At 40.2% G+C, this 15,420-nt stretch overlaps 2 protein-coding genes across 2 annotated transcripts in view; both read left to right on the forward strand.

Moving 5' to 3' along the window:
• The window catches only part of LOC112162618 (protein phosphatase 1 regulatory subunit 36), a 12,242-nt gene extending 9,315 nt beyond the window's left edge, over positions 1 to 2,927 (forward strand). Inside the window, exon 11 of the mRNA XM_024298449.2 lies at positions 1,811 to 2,927. Within this exon, the coding sequence (XP_024154217.1) occupies positions 1,811 to 1,892 (82 nt within the window). The 3' untranslated portion in view covers positions 1,893 to 2,927. The remainder of the gene's footprint in view (positions 1 to 1,810) is intronic.
• A 1,320-nt stretch (positions 2,928 to 4,247) lies between these two features.
• sdc2 (syndecan 2) overlaps positions 4,248 to 15,420 on the forward strand; it is a 23,490-nt gene continuing 12,317 nt past the window's right edge. Inside the window, exons 1-2 of the mRNA XM_036214213.1 lie at positions 4,248 to 4,416; positions 4,568 to 4,819. Coding sequence (XP_036070106.1) covers positions 4,760 to 4,819 — 60 coding nt within the window. The 5' untranslated portion in view covers positions 4,248 to 4,416; positions 4,568 to 4,759. The remainder of the gene's footprint in view (positions 4,417 to 4,567; positions 4,820 to 15,420) is intronic.

The raw sequence follows: 15,420 nt of genomic DNA on the forward strand, positions 1-15,420 counted from the left end.
GAAGATGCTTAAATTGAGAGCTAAAAACACTGAAGCTGACTGCTAGCTAAAATATTAGCCAAGTGCCAAATTAGCCAAAAAACAGAAGTTTCTAAATTATCCAAAACAGCTAGCATGTAACTAAAATATTAGCTAAACTCAAAATAGCTGAAAGACCTGACAAAAGGCTAAATTAGGAAAAACAGCAAGCATGTAGCTAAAATATTAGCTAAATGCCAAATTAGCCTAAAAAACTAGGAAAATATTCGATTTAGCCAAAACAGCTAGCATAACGCAAAAATATTAGCTAAACTACAAATTAGCCTAAAAAACAAAAAAGTCTAAATTTGCCAAAAGAGACAGCATGCAGCTAAAATATTAGCCAAGTGCCAAATTAGCCAAAAAAAAATCTAAATTTGCCAAAACAGCTAGCATGTAGCTGAAATATTAGCTAAACTTCAAAATAGCTGAAAAAATCCAAAACTTGCCAAAACAGCTAACATGTTGCTGAAATCATTGCTAAATGCCAAATTAGACTAAAAAACTAGGGAAATATTTGATTTAAGCAAAACAGCTAGCATATGCTAAACTACAAATTAGCCTAAATAACTGAAAAAGTCTAAATTAGCCAAAAGAGCAGCTGAAATATTAGCTAAATGCCGAATTAGCTTAAAAAACTGGAAACATGTTTAATTTAGCTAAAACAGCTAGTGTAAAACTAAAATATTAGCTAAACTCCAAATTAGCCTAAAAACTGAAAAAATGCCTAAAGTAGCCAAAACAACTAGCATGTAGCTGAAATATAAGCTAAATGCAGAATTTTCCTAAAATCTGGAAAAATTTCTAATCTTCCCAAAACAGTTTGTCGGCCCGGGTCTAATGTGGAGGAGGGCCGAATCCGGCCCGCGGGCCGTAGTTTGGGGACCCCACCTTAACCCAAACTAAATAGGTTGTACAACCCTTAACCACGAATGATCCCCTGTATTTCTTCCTATTTGCTTTTTCTCAGCATCCACTAAAATGTTTACATGTTCAATAGTTTTTTTTCAAAAAACATTGAAGTTACTGTCTGTAAACTCTGATGCAGTTTTACTCTAATTTCACCAAACGTTATAATTCAAGAAGAAGAAACCTTGGGGATGCCCACATGAGGGAGAGATCCTATCCCAGGACGGACAGGCGGTTTACCAGGACTGTTAAAGAAGAATTAGCTTATCTAACTCTACAACTACATGTTTAATTAGTGTAGCAGATGAGCTTCATCCAGATGGGCTGGGGGTCAGCTGGGGATGTGAGACGTGCCAGAGGCGAGGTCCACTGCCAAGAACAGGAACAACGAAGAGCCACCTGGAATCTCTCCCTCTCCAATACAAGGGGGAAATGGAGGGAACCTTGTCTCATTTGAGCTGAAGTTACTCAACATTTATAAATAATGAAAAAGCATTAAATTATTATCAGTCATAGAGTTAAATTTAGGGAGCACAAGTCAAGAGACTCTGCGAACAACTGCCTCTTCTTAACGTAAAATGTATTTTTCTGATGTGTTATTCAATGAAAACAGTCGGGGTTTGACTACACTACCCAGAATTTCTAAAGGAGCCAAGAGGTTGATGGGAAGTTTTTCTAGCAACCTTTGTAATATTCATGTGTGCCTCTTTTATCTGCAATGAGCAGCTTTAGCAGAGAGTTCAACACAACAACCTAAATACAAAACAACATTCCCTCTTTTTCAGGCCATTAGGCTGAAGCACATTATAACCAAGAAGCCTAAAAGCTAAAGCAGAAATCTTCCTCTGATAAAGATCATAATTAAAGCTTTTTGTGTTTTCAGTTCTTCCATTCTTGGGAAACCTCTCAGTCAGTTCTGCCGCAGCAGCCTGAGACCTCTAGAGGAACGGATGGAAACCCAATGAAGAGGAGAACGTTACACCAGACTCACCTGTTTATGTGGTTCTACTTGTAAAATGTATATCACTCTTACAACACTTAGAACTAACTTATTAAGATCCTTTATTTAAAAAAATTAACCTGAGAATGAATCAAAAACGGATTACAAGCGCAAGCAACAGTGTTTACTACTGTATATCATAAGGTGCACCAGATTATAAAGTCAATGAATGGTTTATTTTTGAGCTTATGTCATATATATCAATGTATCCTCACTCCAAACTCTTCATATATGGACGTATGGTTCAGGCCCCCTACGCGCCACTTTTTGACGTTTTGGGTGTCCCCAACTCCTCATTTTTAGTCATGCTGGCTGATCCCATTAAATCATGGGTGCCCAACCCTCGGGACGCAGTACCAGACACAAAACCGGTGCTGGGTTAGGGTACTGGTCCATGACAGGTCCGGTCTATGTCTCGGTTCCAGACTTGTGCTGGTCTGCGTCCCTAGGGTCGGGGACCCCTGGTTAGCATATGCCTTTTGTCTGGCCCAGCACCAAGTGGCCCTCGGACCGGTACCAGTTTGTGGCCCAGAGGTTGGGGACCTGTGGTTTAATGGGAACAGCCAGCACATTAAAAAACGACGTTTATCGTGTTGAAAATACAGTAAAGAAAAATGTTGCACCTCTCATGTTTTGCAGATGTTAAATTAATGTATTGTAGAGTAGGGAACGGACAGGAGAAATTGAGTGCTGCTGAAACAAACAGATTACAGGCCTTTCAGAGGGTCGGATACTGTTTTCTGTGACATGAACCCGAAGGTAGGATGGTCAGGTCAGTACAGAGTATGATGAGTCAAACTCAGCTGACATGTCATGAACGTTTAAACAAGCGTTTGCCTTCAGAACTCACTGAAAAGTTGCCAAAAAAAACAATCCTGTTTCAAATTTGATAAATGGACATGATTTGCTCATTTCTGTGTATTTTCTTCCCATAATTTCCTATAGGTTTTTCTAAAAATCCTCACATTGTATATTAAATGAATGCAAAGCTGCCAACATGTATTAAGTGTACTATTTCCTGATTTAACAAATACAAGTGTCTTTAGTAAAGCGGGTCCTCTTTGGTTTGCTGGATAAAACTTCTGCCCTCTTTCCTTCAGCCAGATCAGATCAGACCTGCCAAACATGGTCCAGACCAAACAGAGCAGTGTGAAACCCCCCTCTAAACCCTATTGCTTAAGAGTCCACAGGTCCACTTCTTCGTTCCCATGGTGATACACCCTTTCTCACATAAATTTGTGACCACAATCCACTCAACACACTCAGTGGGTCAGTGTTCTGGGTCATCACGTGTCGTAGTGTGGCCTCACACACACACAGACGCGCACATGCTGGCAACAGAAGGGGCTTTGCCTGAGTCCTAATTGGCCGTATAATCTGGGACACCAGGAGGAGACTTAAATCCTGAGGAAGAGGCCTGAGAACTTCAGAGGGCTGGGGGATGGGAGACTGTTGTGAAGGAACCTGAAGACTTTGAAAAGTTCTGAAATGAAGGTGGAGAGCTTCCTTAAGTGACCCCAACAGATGAAGATGAGAACAAAAGTAAAGCATCCGCAACCGAGCAAGGCCAATCAAGCAGCAAACACAATCGGAACGCAATTTAACGCTTTTTTCCTCTTTAACAGTTGTACAAATCATAATCCACTAAAGTTTGTTTGTTTTTGAAGAACTTCATGAAATAAGCAGAAGCTTAGGCCTCTAAAATGAACATTTGAATGCATGCAAAAGTTAGATAAAGGTCTCGAGACTACCTCATGCATTCTGAATTTTAAAAATGCCTCCCGCCGCTGAAGCTGAGCGAGATCAAACCCCCAACGGACAGGTTTGACCTGAGTTTCATTGACAAATTGCAGAGTATCATCAGCGCAGAAGCGGAATTTCATGACATGTTGCTCAATGATGTTGAAAACAGAGGCATGGGTCAAACCAACTCAGAGTGACGGTTAAACCCCAGACAATGAGATAAAACATTTTATTTAAAACAAATGTATAAATTATAAACAAAATAAATTAAAAAGAAATGTATACACATAAAAAAATCACAAAACAGAAATAAAGAAGCAAATTTAACCTGTTTGTCTCTATGTTTAATAAAGATTCATTCTTTGAAAATTATCTTATTGGTAAAAAAAATAAATAAAAATCCTAAACTATTATAAAGTAGAGATTTAGTGTTAAATTTTACAATTTCTGTGATTCCAAAGTCTTTTAATATTTTTTTAGATAAAATAAAAAAAGTTTAATACTAAACGATTGGAACATTTTATTTAGATTATTTTTAAATTATTTTAAAATGTATTTTGTCGGTAAAAATATATGGTCTATGTATCCCAACTTGTGCCAGCAGGGGGAGCCTTTGCCCGCGTGACTCTAAACTCAGACCCCACACGAGCGCGCGCCTCTGTGCGCAGCTGACGATCAGCTGACTCCGCTCCGGAGGACCAGCTCGCCCACGCTCAGACTGCCGCGTCAGAGCGTGACTCCCCCCGGTAACGGCCGCGCGGCGCTCTGGACGTCTTTGTTTGTGCCACTTTGGCGCGAGTTCTCCCGGTGTCTCGCGGTGACTCGGTGAAGAGGAGCGCACGCGCTCACTGGAGCGCCCGCTCTTCAGTCAGTCAGTCAGTCTGTGCTTGTCCTCAGAGCAAGCGACGTGTCCTCGCGGGGATTTCAGCAGCCGGGGGCGCCGCGCGCTTGTTTGCGTGAATTCAGCCAGGTTTGCGGAGGGGCAGGAGGAGAAGGAGGAGGAGTAACCCCCCCTCCGGCGCAACACGTCTCCGAGCTGCGGGAGGAAGAGGAGGGGAAGGAAGGCTGTTGGAGCCGTGCGAAGGAGCCATGAGGAGCGCGTGGATCGTGCTGACCGTCGCGCTGAGCGTCTTCCTCTGCGGGGACACGGTGAGTTCTCCCGGCCGCGCACGCGCAGCTCCGTCGGCGCGAAAAAGCAAAGACGGTCTGAAAAAGTTCAACCTTCACAGGTGGAAGACCCAAACCGCGGGTCAGCTCACCGTCTGACGTCACCAGTTTCATACCTGCAGGTGAAGAACTCAGTTCTTCTTCATCAGTTGCCAGAAAGACGCAGCTCACCTGTGATTATTAGACTGAGGAGGAGAAGTTCTCCATCTTTAAAACTCCTGGTGTTTGTAGATCCAGATTCAGGAATGCAGACCTGGAATGAAAAGACCTTCAGTTCCTCCTTCTGCTCTGTATGGTTGTGAAACGACAGCAGCTGAAGAAAGCAGCTTGACCTTCTCAGGTTTTCAAGTTTGTAAATCGTTGAATAACTGCTGAAAAATCCTTTACTGTTCCCGACCTCCAGTCTTGTTGTGCAGGATCTTCTTAACCAAACCTCCTGACCTGTGCTGGCCTCATCGGAATAACAGTCTGATGTTCTGCTCCATTTCTGGTTCTTCTTAGACAGGGGGGTCAAACTCAATCCCACAGGGGGCCAGAACACACCTTAGATCTCAGGCCGGACGGGATAAACATTTATTAAACTCACTAAAACTAAATTTTTAAAATTCTGAAAACTTTAAAAATGTATTTTCTTTAACATTACTAAGAATAAAAACCAGCAAGGATATTATTTCAGAATAAATCAACTTAAACGTTAGCTAAAATTTAATATTTTATTCTCCATAAAAACATATATCTTAAAAATTATACAAATTAGAAATAAGCGCAAGATAACATCTGGCCATTGATAACAATAAAATAAAATGATCTGGAGGGCCGGATTTGGCCCCCAGACCTTGACTCTACATACAAACTGGGCAATCATTGAATGCCAGATCAAAGTCCACCAGCTGATCTTGGACCAATCAGGGACTAGAATTTTGTATGAGTATCGTCCTTTTCAAAACACCAAAGTTCCAACCGATTTAAAAGTCATCATGGAGGAAATATTTGTAAATGCGTTTTTTACCCGGAAGGAATTATGACACATTTTCATGTATCTAAGAAAAGAGCCGTGAAAGAATAAAGTCCGGACCAAGATTTCGCAACAACCCTCGTTCAACTGTAGATGTCGGACACTCGTTAGTACGCAATAGAATAACAAAAAAAGAAAAAAGTCTCTACTTGACGCTACGTTCACACCAAAGGCTAAATGTGCATTCACGAAACAGCTTATAGCGTGTTTCTTGATCGTGCAACACATGCTTGGTGTGAACAGTGTGTCGTTCACGTGTCTCTAAGCGAGGACACAGTGACTGCGGAACTATGACATCAAGTCTTTCACTTATCAAAAGACTTGTGAAAGAAAAAGTCTGCAATATTTGCGTTAAGACATTAATACATTTCGCAACAACATTTCGCTAGTAAACAATAGAAAAAAAGCGGCTTGAGTCCACGTTTACACCAACAGGTACATGCGCAATCATGAAACAGCAAATATCGTATTCTTGATCGCGCAACACTTTTCTGGTATAAACGTGGTGTGTCGTTCGCATGTCACTTAGTCGTCAGACTCTATAGACAAAACGTACATCCATTGAACGCCTGTTCAAAGTTAAATTGACCAATCAGGAACTCTGATTCGGTTGTGACAAACACGGAACTGACAAACGGTTAAAAAGTGATCAGGAAGGAGAAGTTAATATTTGCACTAGTCTGAGATTTCGTATCAAGCGTCTTCCTAGTGTGAGTACATGAGCTCGTATTGGGTAATATCCGGTTCAAGAAGCCCCTCTTGAACACGCATCACATGCCTGGTCCAAATGTAGCTTTAAACTGTCTACATTTATTTGGAAGTGGAACATGTAGTTGTCTGGAAATGGTGTTGGAGGATCAACAAATTCACTTTGGATCAATCTCTGTTGAGTTTTGACGTCCCGAAACACCTGAAGGTCCGTAGATCTGTTTGGTTCTGATGGACCTCCTGAAACTTCTTTTATTTTTATCAGCGTCTAAGAATGATGTGTTTGTTGATGTGAAGCCACTGTGAGCCCTTCAGGGGCCACTCGGTCCATCTTCCCATCATTACGCAATCACTAATGGAGCCTGCAGGGGGGGTTTACGAGGGGGGCGGAGCTTTTCTGCTCACCTTTATAGCAAAAGGTCTTTCTCATTCACAAGGACCCGTTTCTTGCCAGTATTTCACCTCTTGTGTGCTTGATGGAACCACATCTTATGCCTTTGTCAGGGCCTACAAGAACCGGGTCCGATGTAGGGACGATCCATAAATAATAAATAAATTCTGCTTAAAAATGGAGTCCTTACCACAATAAATTGTCTGATTTAAACATTGCGATTTAGCCAAAGCAATAATACGGGTGTGTTCCATGGAGAAACGGATGTACTTTTTATTCTTTTGTCTTTAACTCTATGGGGATAAAACAGTATCAGTCCATTGGTCACTGGGCCACAGAAAAAAATGAAAACACATCATTTCACTTCTGTTTTATGTATCAACTAAAGGACATTTTATTTTGAAAAATGACCAGATTTTCTCTTGACTCGCTTTTGATGCATGTCAAGTTGTTCTCCACGGTCTTAAATACGTTTGCCATTGATTTAACCCAATGACACCACAGCTCCAATGTATCTCCAGTGCTACTTTCATTTGTTCACTATAACTCTTCAATCGTTTATGCAATTAGTGTCATTCCAGTGGAATCTTTTAGTAATGTGTGGCATGAAAAGGCTTTTTTTTTCAGCACAATAGGGCAAAAGTTGGAGGTCTACTCCAAATATGGAACGATTCCGACAGTTGTTCCCACTTCCCAATTTTCCTTTTCAATAAATTTGGCTACCGACTCTAATGTTTCGAGGATGTTGCTAAGATAATTAAAAACACAGCAGATTCGTGTTTAGTTATTATATTAAAAAAATGCCAGTTTTTATCTTTAAAAAAAAAATATTCACTGCACTTTAGACATTAGCATCTGATTTCTAGCTTCCTTTTTGAAGGTTAAGGGTAAAGTTGAGATTAAACTTCATCACACGTTAATGGATTTTATATCAAATGTAAAGTACAAAGAAAGTTTAAACAGACAGCAGATTTATTACATTATATATATATTTACTTTAGCAAATAGTTTTCAAGAAATGCCCAATAAGTCAATATTTACTCAAAAAAAATGTTATTCTTTTTGCCCTTAAGGATTATCTTTAATCTCCAATATTTCATTTGTAAAATGGCATTTGGTGTAACAAAAAAAAAAAAAAACCTTAATTACGCCTTTAATAAGTTTTCACAAATGTATACCAACTTTTACAAATTAACAACTTAATTTTTTTGAATCTTCTTTCTTTATAAAACATCCCCAGACATCTCTTTTTAATCTTTTTAGTTGGACCTTTTTCATTTGAAGAATAGATTTTCTGGAACCCTGGAGCTAAAAAATTTGGAAGCCAACTTCAGCTTTGTACATGCGGGTTCATGAAAATATTGTCTGACATTAAACCAGTTTTAGACTGCTGCATTAAAATACATTCAAAACCTATTTTAACACTTTATAAGTGATTATAGCGATGAATAAACTGATAAATTATTTTGTTTTTTGTGCAAATGAGCAAGAAAGGGCACAGCTGTAATTAAAAAATCCCAACAAATAAAAAGCAGTTTTTTTCCCTCCTTTGTCATTATATCAATAGAATATTTGCAGTTATCTATTTACTTTTCTAGTTACTTTTGGGTAGTATTACCTACTTTAAAGCTCAGGCGAGAAAGAGGTAGCAATAATATCCCAAAACAGCTATTTACAACACATACTTAAAAACTATGCAATAAAGTGCAATGAACAAAAGCAACATGAAAAGATTTGGTTTGTATAAGTTAAATTCAGAAAGTTCCTTAATGTTCTACATCTTCAGATGGAGCAGCAGTCTCCGTCCTGCTCCGGTTGACCATCAGAGCTTGGATCACAAGTCAGGTTAAAGTTTGATTTTGGTCTTTAGCTGAGAAAGTTTATTTTGTGCTCATCTTTAGCGGAGAAAAATTGAACTTTAATTAGCTAGAAGTTAACCAGATCAACTCAAAACAGTGCAGAGAGATTCATAGAATGGGTTTCCATGGGCAACCAGGTGCATCCAAACAATATAATAACCAGCTCGGTGGCCTTGTGGTTGAGTGTCAACCCTGAGACTGGAAGGTGGTGAGCTCAAATCCAGGTCGAGTCATACCAAACACTCATTGCCTCCCTGCTTGACATTCAGCATTAAGGGGCTGGATTGGAGGTTAAATCACCAAATAGTTTACCGAGAGCCGCTGTGTCTGCAGCTTACCGCTCCCCCGGGGGATAGGTCAAATGCAGAGAAGAAACTTCACACACCAATGTGCGTGACAACTAATTAGACTTTTAAAAGCTGCTTTTCTCTGCTTCAGAATCTGTTGGAATTATGATTATTGCGTCAACAAAGCAGAGTTCCGGTAGTCAAACCTGGAGCTAAAGCTCTGGTTTGAAATGCAAAGGAAAACAAATTGAGTCTGTTTTCAGAAAATGTCCTGAACAGGATTGTTCTCAAAACAGTTTTCATCAACTTGAACCTTTATAAAACGGCGCTTCGTGCTGCTTTACATACGTGAACCCATGAGTGGCAGCTATTGGAGCAATGCTGACTCTCTTTAGCCAATCAGAAGGACGGTTGTTTGGTACCATCACATCTGCCAAAGATGAATCATGAAGAACCTCTATTTTACTGAACAAAGCAGTTGAGGTTGTAAAAACAGGCAAAAACAAAGTGTTAAATACACAAATCAACAACACACCTCTTGACTACGCTCATTCTACTACCGTCATCAGCAAGGACCGCCCAAATGAGGCTAACCCAGGGGGTCAAAGTCAATCGCACAGGGGGGCAGAATCCAAAACACACCTTAGGTCACAGACGAAAACTGCATTTTCAAAACTTTAAAAACCTAAAATTTTAACATTACTATGAATATAAACAGGTAAAAATATTATTCATGAATAAATTAACTTATATAACTCTCAATATTTTACTCTCCATAAAAATATATTTTGTCAAAATTATACAAGTTAGAATTAAGAGCAAGATAACATCGATACATCAATAACAAAAAAATAAAATTATCTTGAGGGCCGAATATAATTACCTGAAGGCCCCCGGGCTTTGACTTTGAGACGTGTGCTAACCCATTGGTTATTTCCGAATCCCCCCCCCCCCAACTACTATTAGTGCAGGACTATATAGTGCACTGGATTTTAAACTACTTTTCTTTAATTTTTCTAAAAACCGGATATGACGTCACCAATTTCACGAAGTGAGAATTGAATAAAAACGACAATTTCACAGCCTTTATCTATGACTCCACTGTGTTCTGATGGTGAAAATGTGGATGGTTTATTCGAATATTGTATTTAAACATGTTTTTTTGTTCGAAATTGTTCCACTGCAATGCATTGTGGTCTATATCCGCTAAACTAGTGACCATCAACGTACGCTAGTTTTTCGCAAAGACTTCTGGGAAATTTCGAGTGAACTCCATTTGGAATTAGTAGATTTGGACAACACTAAAAATGGCGACCGCAGTATATAGTGATTGCGAGGGGAATTCGGACACAATCATTATTTGACACGTGTAGTGCAGTCATTGTTATGGACGCACAAAAACTGACTTTTTAGTGTGGGCGGTGGCCTAGGCGCATACAAACTAATGACCAGACACCCGACGATGGACAGCATGTACCATCGCTAAAGCCTACCGTTCATGGAAGACTTTGGGGGTTTGCAGGAGATCGTTACTTTTTTGATTGAATGGTGACAAGTTTAGGTGTGGGGGTAGGATTATGGTGTGGTATGCATCTTGAGCTGATCTGGACCCAGTTTTCTTGTGTGGAGTCGGTTCCTCTGTTGATTCTAGAGAGCCTGAAAAGAGGCGGGGAGATGGGAGAAGTGGCTGGGTGTTTCCATTTTTCCACCAATAAAAATGTGGTTGCTTCATCGCCCCCACATTGTGTTGGAGTTTGGACGTAGAGAACTCCTCCTCTTCCTCCTCCTCCTCCTCCTCCTCCTCCTCCTCCTCACAGGCTGTTTCTCTGGCAGGCTCTCTGAAGACCAGCAGCTCGCACAAGAGAAAACAGATCGGAGGCCGTGCACCACCAACACGGTTACTAAGTAGCTCACGAGGAAGGGGGAGCTGGGGGACTTTGATTGGCCCCGCCTTTTTTTCTGTCCTTAGAGACTCATTCAATGTAAACCCTGAGGATAAGCGAAGAGGAGGTGTTTATATTCCTCCTGCGTCTCTGAAGTGGAAGAGGATGCAAGAAAGCGCCGACCTTTCAGTCTTAAAATTTGTTGCTAAGATGACGGAAAAGAAAGAAGCCACTGGAGTAGAAATCTGTTAATTTTTGTGTACTTTTTTCACTTTTACCTCCAGAAAGTGAAAAAGTTTTTCCTTGCAAATGCTGTAAAAACCTTTTCTTCTTTGTCTGGACGATATTTGTTAAAACTTGAGCAGTTCTATGTTTGACAATTCTCCCCGATGACTTTCTTAGTGTTGGCAATATTTTTAAAGTGTTCTTATTGCCTAAAAGTAGGTGGTGGGGTTGTGCATCTCAAGGACCTTCATTAGTTAAATGTCTACACAATTAACACATTAGCTGATTGTACTTATTGTGTTGGTTTCAAAGCTGCTTTTCTTCGCGTCACAATGATTAAGTTTACGGTCGAAAATTTACCGTTTGTTTTATTTAGGTGTCACTGGTGAGATCTCTGGTGTTAAAGTGTTCATCTGAGCTCCTTTGTGTTCATTGTTGGTGTTGGTAGTGAGAAGAAGCAGAAGATCAGAAAATCTACAAAGATCAGGTTGCAGTAAACATCCTTAGACCTCTTTGGTCCATCACTGACCCTTGACCTAGAAGTTGTCTACGACCGGTTTGACTTCCTTTGTTCGGACCTTAAGAAGATGAAGGTCTGATGAAGAGGACATGCACTCGGGGAACATGGTTTTTCCTCTCAGAGAGCCCCAGAGGGGAAAAAAGGGGGTTCTCCATGAATATTCAGGGTGAGACGTGCTTGCTTTTGTAGGAGGCTGAAAACACAGAGAAAACGAGCCAGGACCTGGATCTGAGCCACGTCGGTCCACCTTTGGTAAAAGTGGTGTTGACCAGCTCAGTCAAGCTGCTTTGACTAGAGAAGATCAGGATTTTACTTCAGTTCTTACCAGGAAATAGACTTTCATTTTACTTTGAACTTTATTCTTTACATAAGGATATCTTCTTGAACAAAGTTGAGTCTTTTGTCGTTCTGGTTCTTTGACGACCTCTAGATGATCTCAGTGATCTCTTGTAGTCTTCTTGGCTCTGTGGGCACGCTGTGGGCTACAGGTCATACCCAACACTTAACACACTAGTGTAGGTAAGGGTACAGTGGGTGAGACACAGGTGTTGTAGTAGGGCTGCCCCGATTAGTCGACTAATCGACTATTAAAATAGTCGGCGACTAATTTAATAGTCAATTAGTCGTTACTTTGCATTATATGGAGTCAGAGTGTGGTAAAGTTGAAAGTTATAATAGCATTCTTATAGCTTTCTGACTATTTTGGCATTAATTATGGTTATTTAGGCTAAGTTGGAGTTTAACTAATATTTTAGCAGCATGCTAGCTGTTTTAGCTATTTTAGCCCATTTTTTTTTTGGTTTTTTTTGGGCTAATTTGTCATCTAACTAATATTTTAGCTGCTATCAGCTTCAGCAATTTTAGCTATCAATTTCAGCATCTTCAGCTGACAAATTTAGCTTACAACATTCACACTAGCATCATCGCAGATAATGCTAGTGTAAATATATCTAGTTTGTAGTTAGTTCAAAGCTGATGATGGTTAAGATATGTGTTTTACATCCATTTTGCGTGTTATCTGATTAGTCGACTAATCAGAAATAATAATCTGTGATTAGGCAACTATTAAAATAATCGTCTGTGGCAGCACTATGTTGTAGTACAGGTTTTTTCAGGTCTCTCCAAAACACTGTGCACTCTCTGTTAATGCTGTTCAAGTAATAAGTCTGGGCTCTTGGTGCTCAACTTGACCGTTAAAAATGAGTTTATTTTTGTGGGTGTTCTGCAGGCACTTGCGTATCACCTACACGCCCAGTACACACACTCGATGTCAATGTGAAGATGCAATCTGCCGCTGCACCGTTTCAGCGGCAGGCACGGCGTGGCGAGCTTGACGCAGCACGTCAACCAATCAGAGACTCAGCTTTGGGCACGTAATGTTTTCAAAGGGTAGGAATAAACATTCAAGATGGCCGCTCAATGCAAGGATTTTCGTCATGAACTTCCATCAATTTTGAACGCTAGGTTCCCAGAAACTGTCCCAGTTGCTGTTGGGCAAAGGCGGGATACACACTGGACAGATCGCCAGCTCATTGAGCTACGCTAGCGAGCCGCCAGGTGGATAGCTTAGCGAGCTGGTGAGTTCCGCTGCTAAGGCTCTGGCAGAGCTGATAGCGATCACTGCTGTCCAGGCGCCCGGCAGATCTAGTGAGGTCTACAACCCAGGCTTCTGGTCCATGGGCAGTGGGGCCCGCTCTGCTTTCCCGCCAGCAGTTAGCTGTCCAGCAGCCGCTTTTCTCCTTCAGAATCTCCCCGGAATTACGTTCATCGTGTTAAAGCTACAGTATGTTGAAGATTTTGTGTTTAAACGTCCCTTTAAGCGTGACGTTGTGTTGTTCCGCGGACAGAACCTGGCTTCAAAAGTAGTAAAAAATCACAAGTATTTTATTTTTAAATTTGAAACCATAATCACTAAAATAAAAGAAAATGTTTAATTTACTCCTTTCTCGAAAGCGCACAGAACCAGGGCAACAATCAGCAATCAACGTGAGCTGAACGAAACATAGACCATTATTTCAAAGTTAAAGACAGATGTTGTGGGATTAACCGCAATGTTTGGGATGGTGCTAAACTTTGCTGCTTTTCTGCACCAAAGTCTATTTTTTTGAGTCGGTGCTTCCTGGAATAATCCATTGACACTAAGTGGTTATTCAAATGGATGTTATTGTGTATGGCAGCCATGTGCACGTGTGTGTCTGCTGCTCATTCTGCTGACAGACTCAAAAAACGGCTTTTCTCCACTTCAGCCGCATCACTTGGCGCCCAACGGTGGCTTCATTCAGGCAGCTGCTGAAGTGTGGGAACTAAAACCGGTTTTGGGAGGGGGTCGGATGAAGAACTCTTTGCAAAGAGAACATTCATGTTTCTCTGACAGGATCTGACAGCTGAAAAAGGAAGATTTTTATCAGCGAAGTTTGCATTGACACAAGTTTGCTCTCAGAAATGTGACAGTAGGTTTGAAGATTATTGGTGGAAAAGAATAAAAATCAGTCATGTGGAGGTAAAAGCTGGACTTTTTTTCACAGCTCAGACAGTTAAAATGAAAACACAAAAGGAAAGTGATGGAAAACGAAACACAATCTGTAGTTTTTTTAATTTGCTACAAAGAAATTCACTGTAAATATCAATTTAGCTCAGATTAAAATAGTTTAATTCATTTTATTTGTTGACCTACTGAAAACAGAACTCGCATTCTGATAAATTGTCTTCAAAGATGCAGTTTGTTTGTTTTTTTCTCCTTCACAATAAAAGCTTTTCAGAAGTTCCCGCTGAGTCTGAGATGGTTCCGGGCCTCCCGACAGGAGCCGATTGGTCCGCGTGGAACTGGGTGAAGTTTTTCAGGTCAAACAAACAAAACATAAAACGACGTGGGACGATTGTTGCTGCTGATGTTGTTTCATGGCTTTATGGAAACACGCTTTGAACCCAGGAGAGGAAGCACAGCTGTGGAGGGGGAGCGTGTGAAACTCTGAGACGCATCATAAGAGATGTGATTTCATCCTAAAAGAATTAAGAACATTTTTGGATTTAATGAAAAAAATATTCACATTTTTATAAGTAAAAGCAAATATTGATTGAAGTAATTACCTTAACTTTTAAGGGGTGCTTTTTATCATTTAAAGACCAGTTCTGATGATGTTTTTGGTGTTTTTAGGATGTTCTTGTGGCATTTTTATGATGATAGAGGGCATTTATAGAGAAAATTAAGCTTAAAATGGCATTTTTGAGTATTTCTTTATTCAAATCACTGTGAATCAGTAGCAGACGAAAAATAGGAGTTTGAAAAAAAAGATATTTGTGATGTTGAAAATACGCTGGGCAGGTCACAATCTTCATCCACTTTTGGAATTTTTGATTATTTGATTAAATAAATGAAATTAATACATTTTTAATACATTTTTAAATGACAATTTCCTGCATTTAAAAGCCTTCACAGAGTTTTAATCCCATAAAGTTTTTGCGACTCCAGATCGAAAAAAGAGAAAAATCTGGTCAAATATTTAGGAGAATTTTATGTTGAACACATACTTTTTTGCTGACAAATTTGTTGCAAAATGTGACAAAATTCTGGTAGTACTTTTGTGGTCCATCATGCCTGTTTTTGACGTTCTGAAGGAGGGGTTTAAGGAGCCAAGATTTCTCCACCCTGAAAGCATGCTTGGTGTCGCAGAGCTCCACCTGACCTCCAGGTGTTT

The sequence above is a fragment of the Oryzias melastigma genome, linkage group LG11 (genome assembly GCF_002922805.2).
Source record: "Oryzias melastigma strain HK-1 linkage group LG11, ASM292280v2, whole genome shotgun sequence".
NCBI classification, from domain to species: Eukaryota; Metazoa; Chordata; class Actinopteri; order Beloniformes; family Adrianichthyidae; genus Oryzias; species Oryzias melastigma.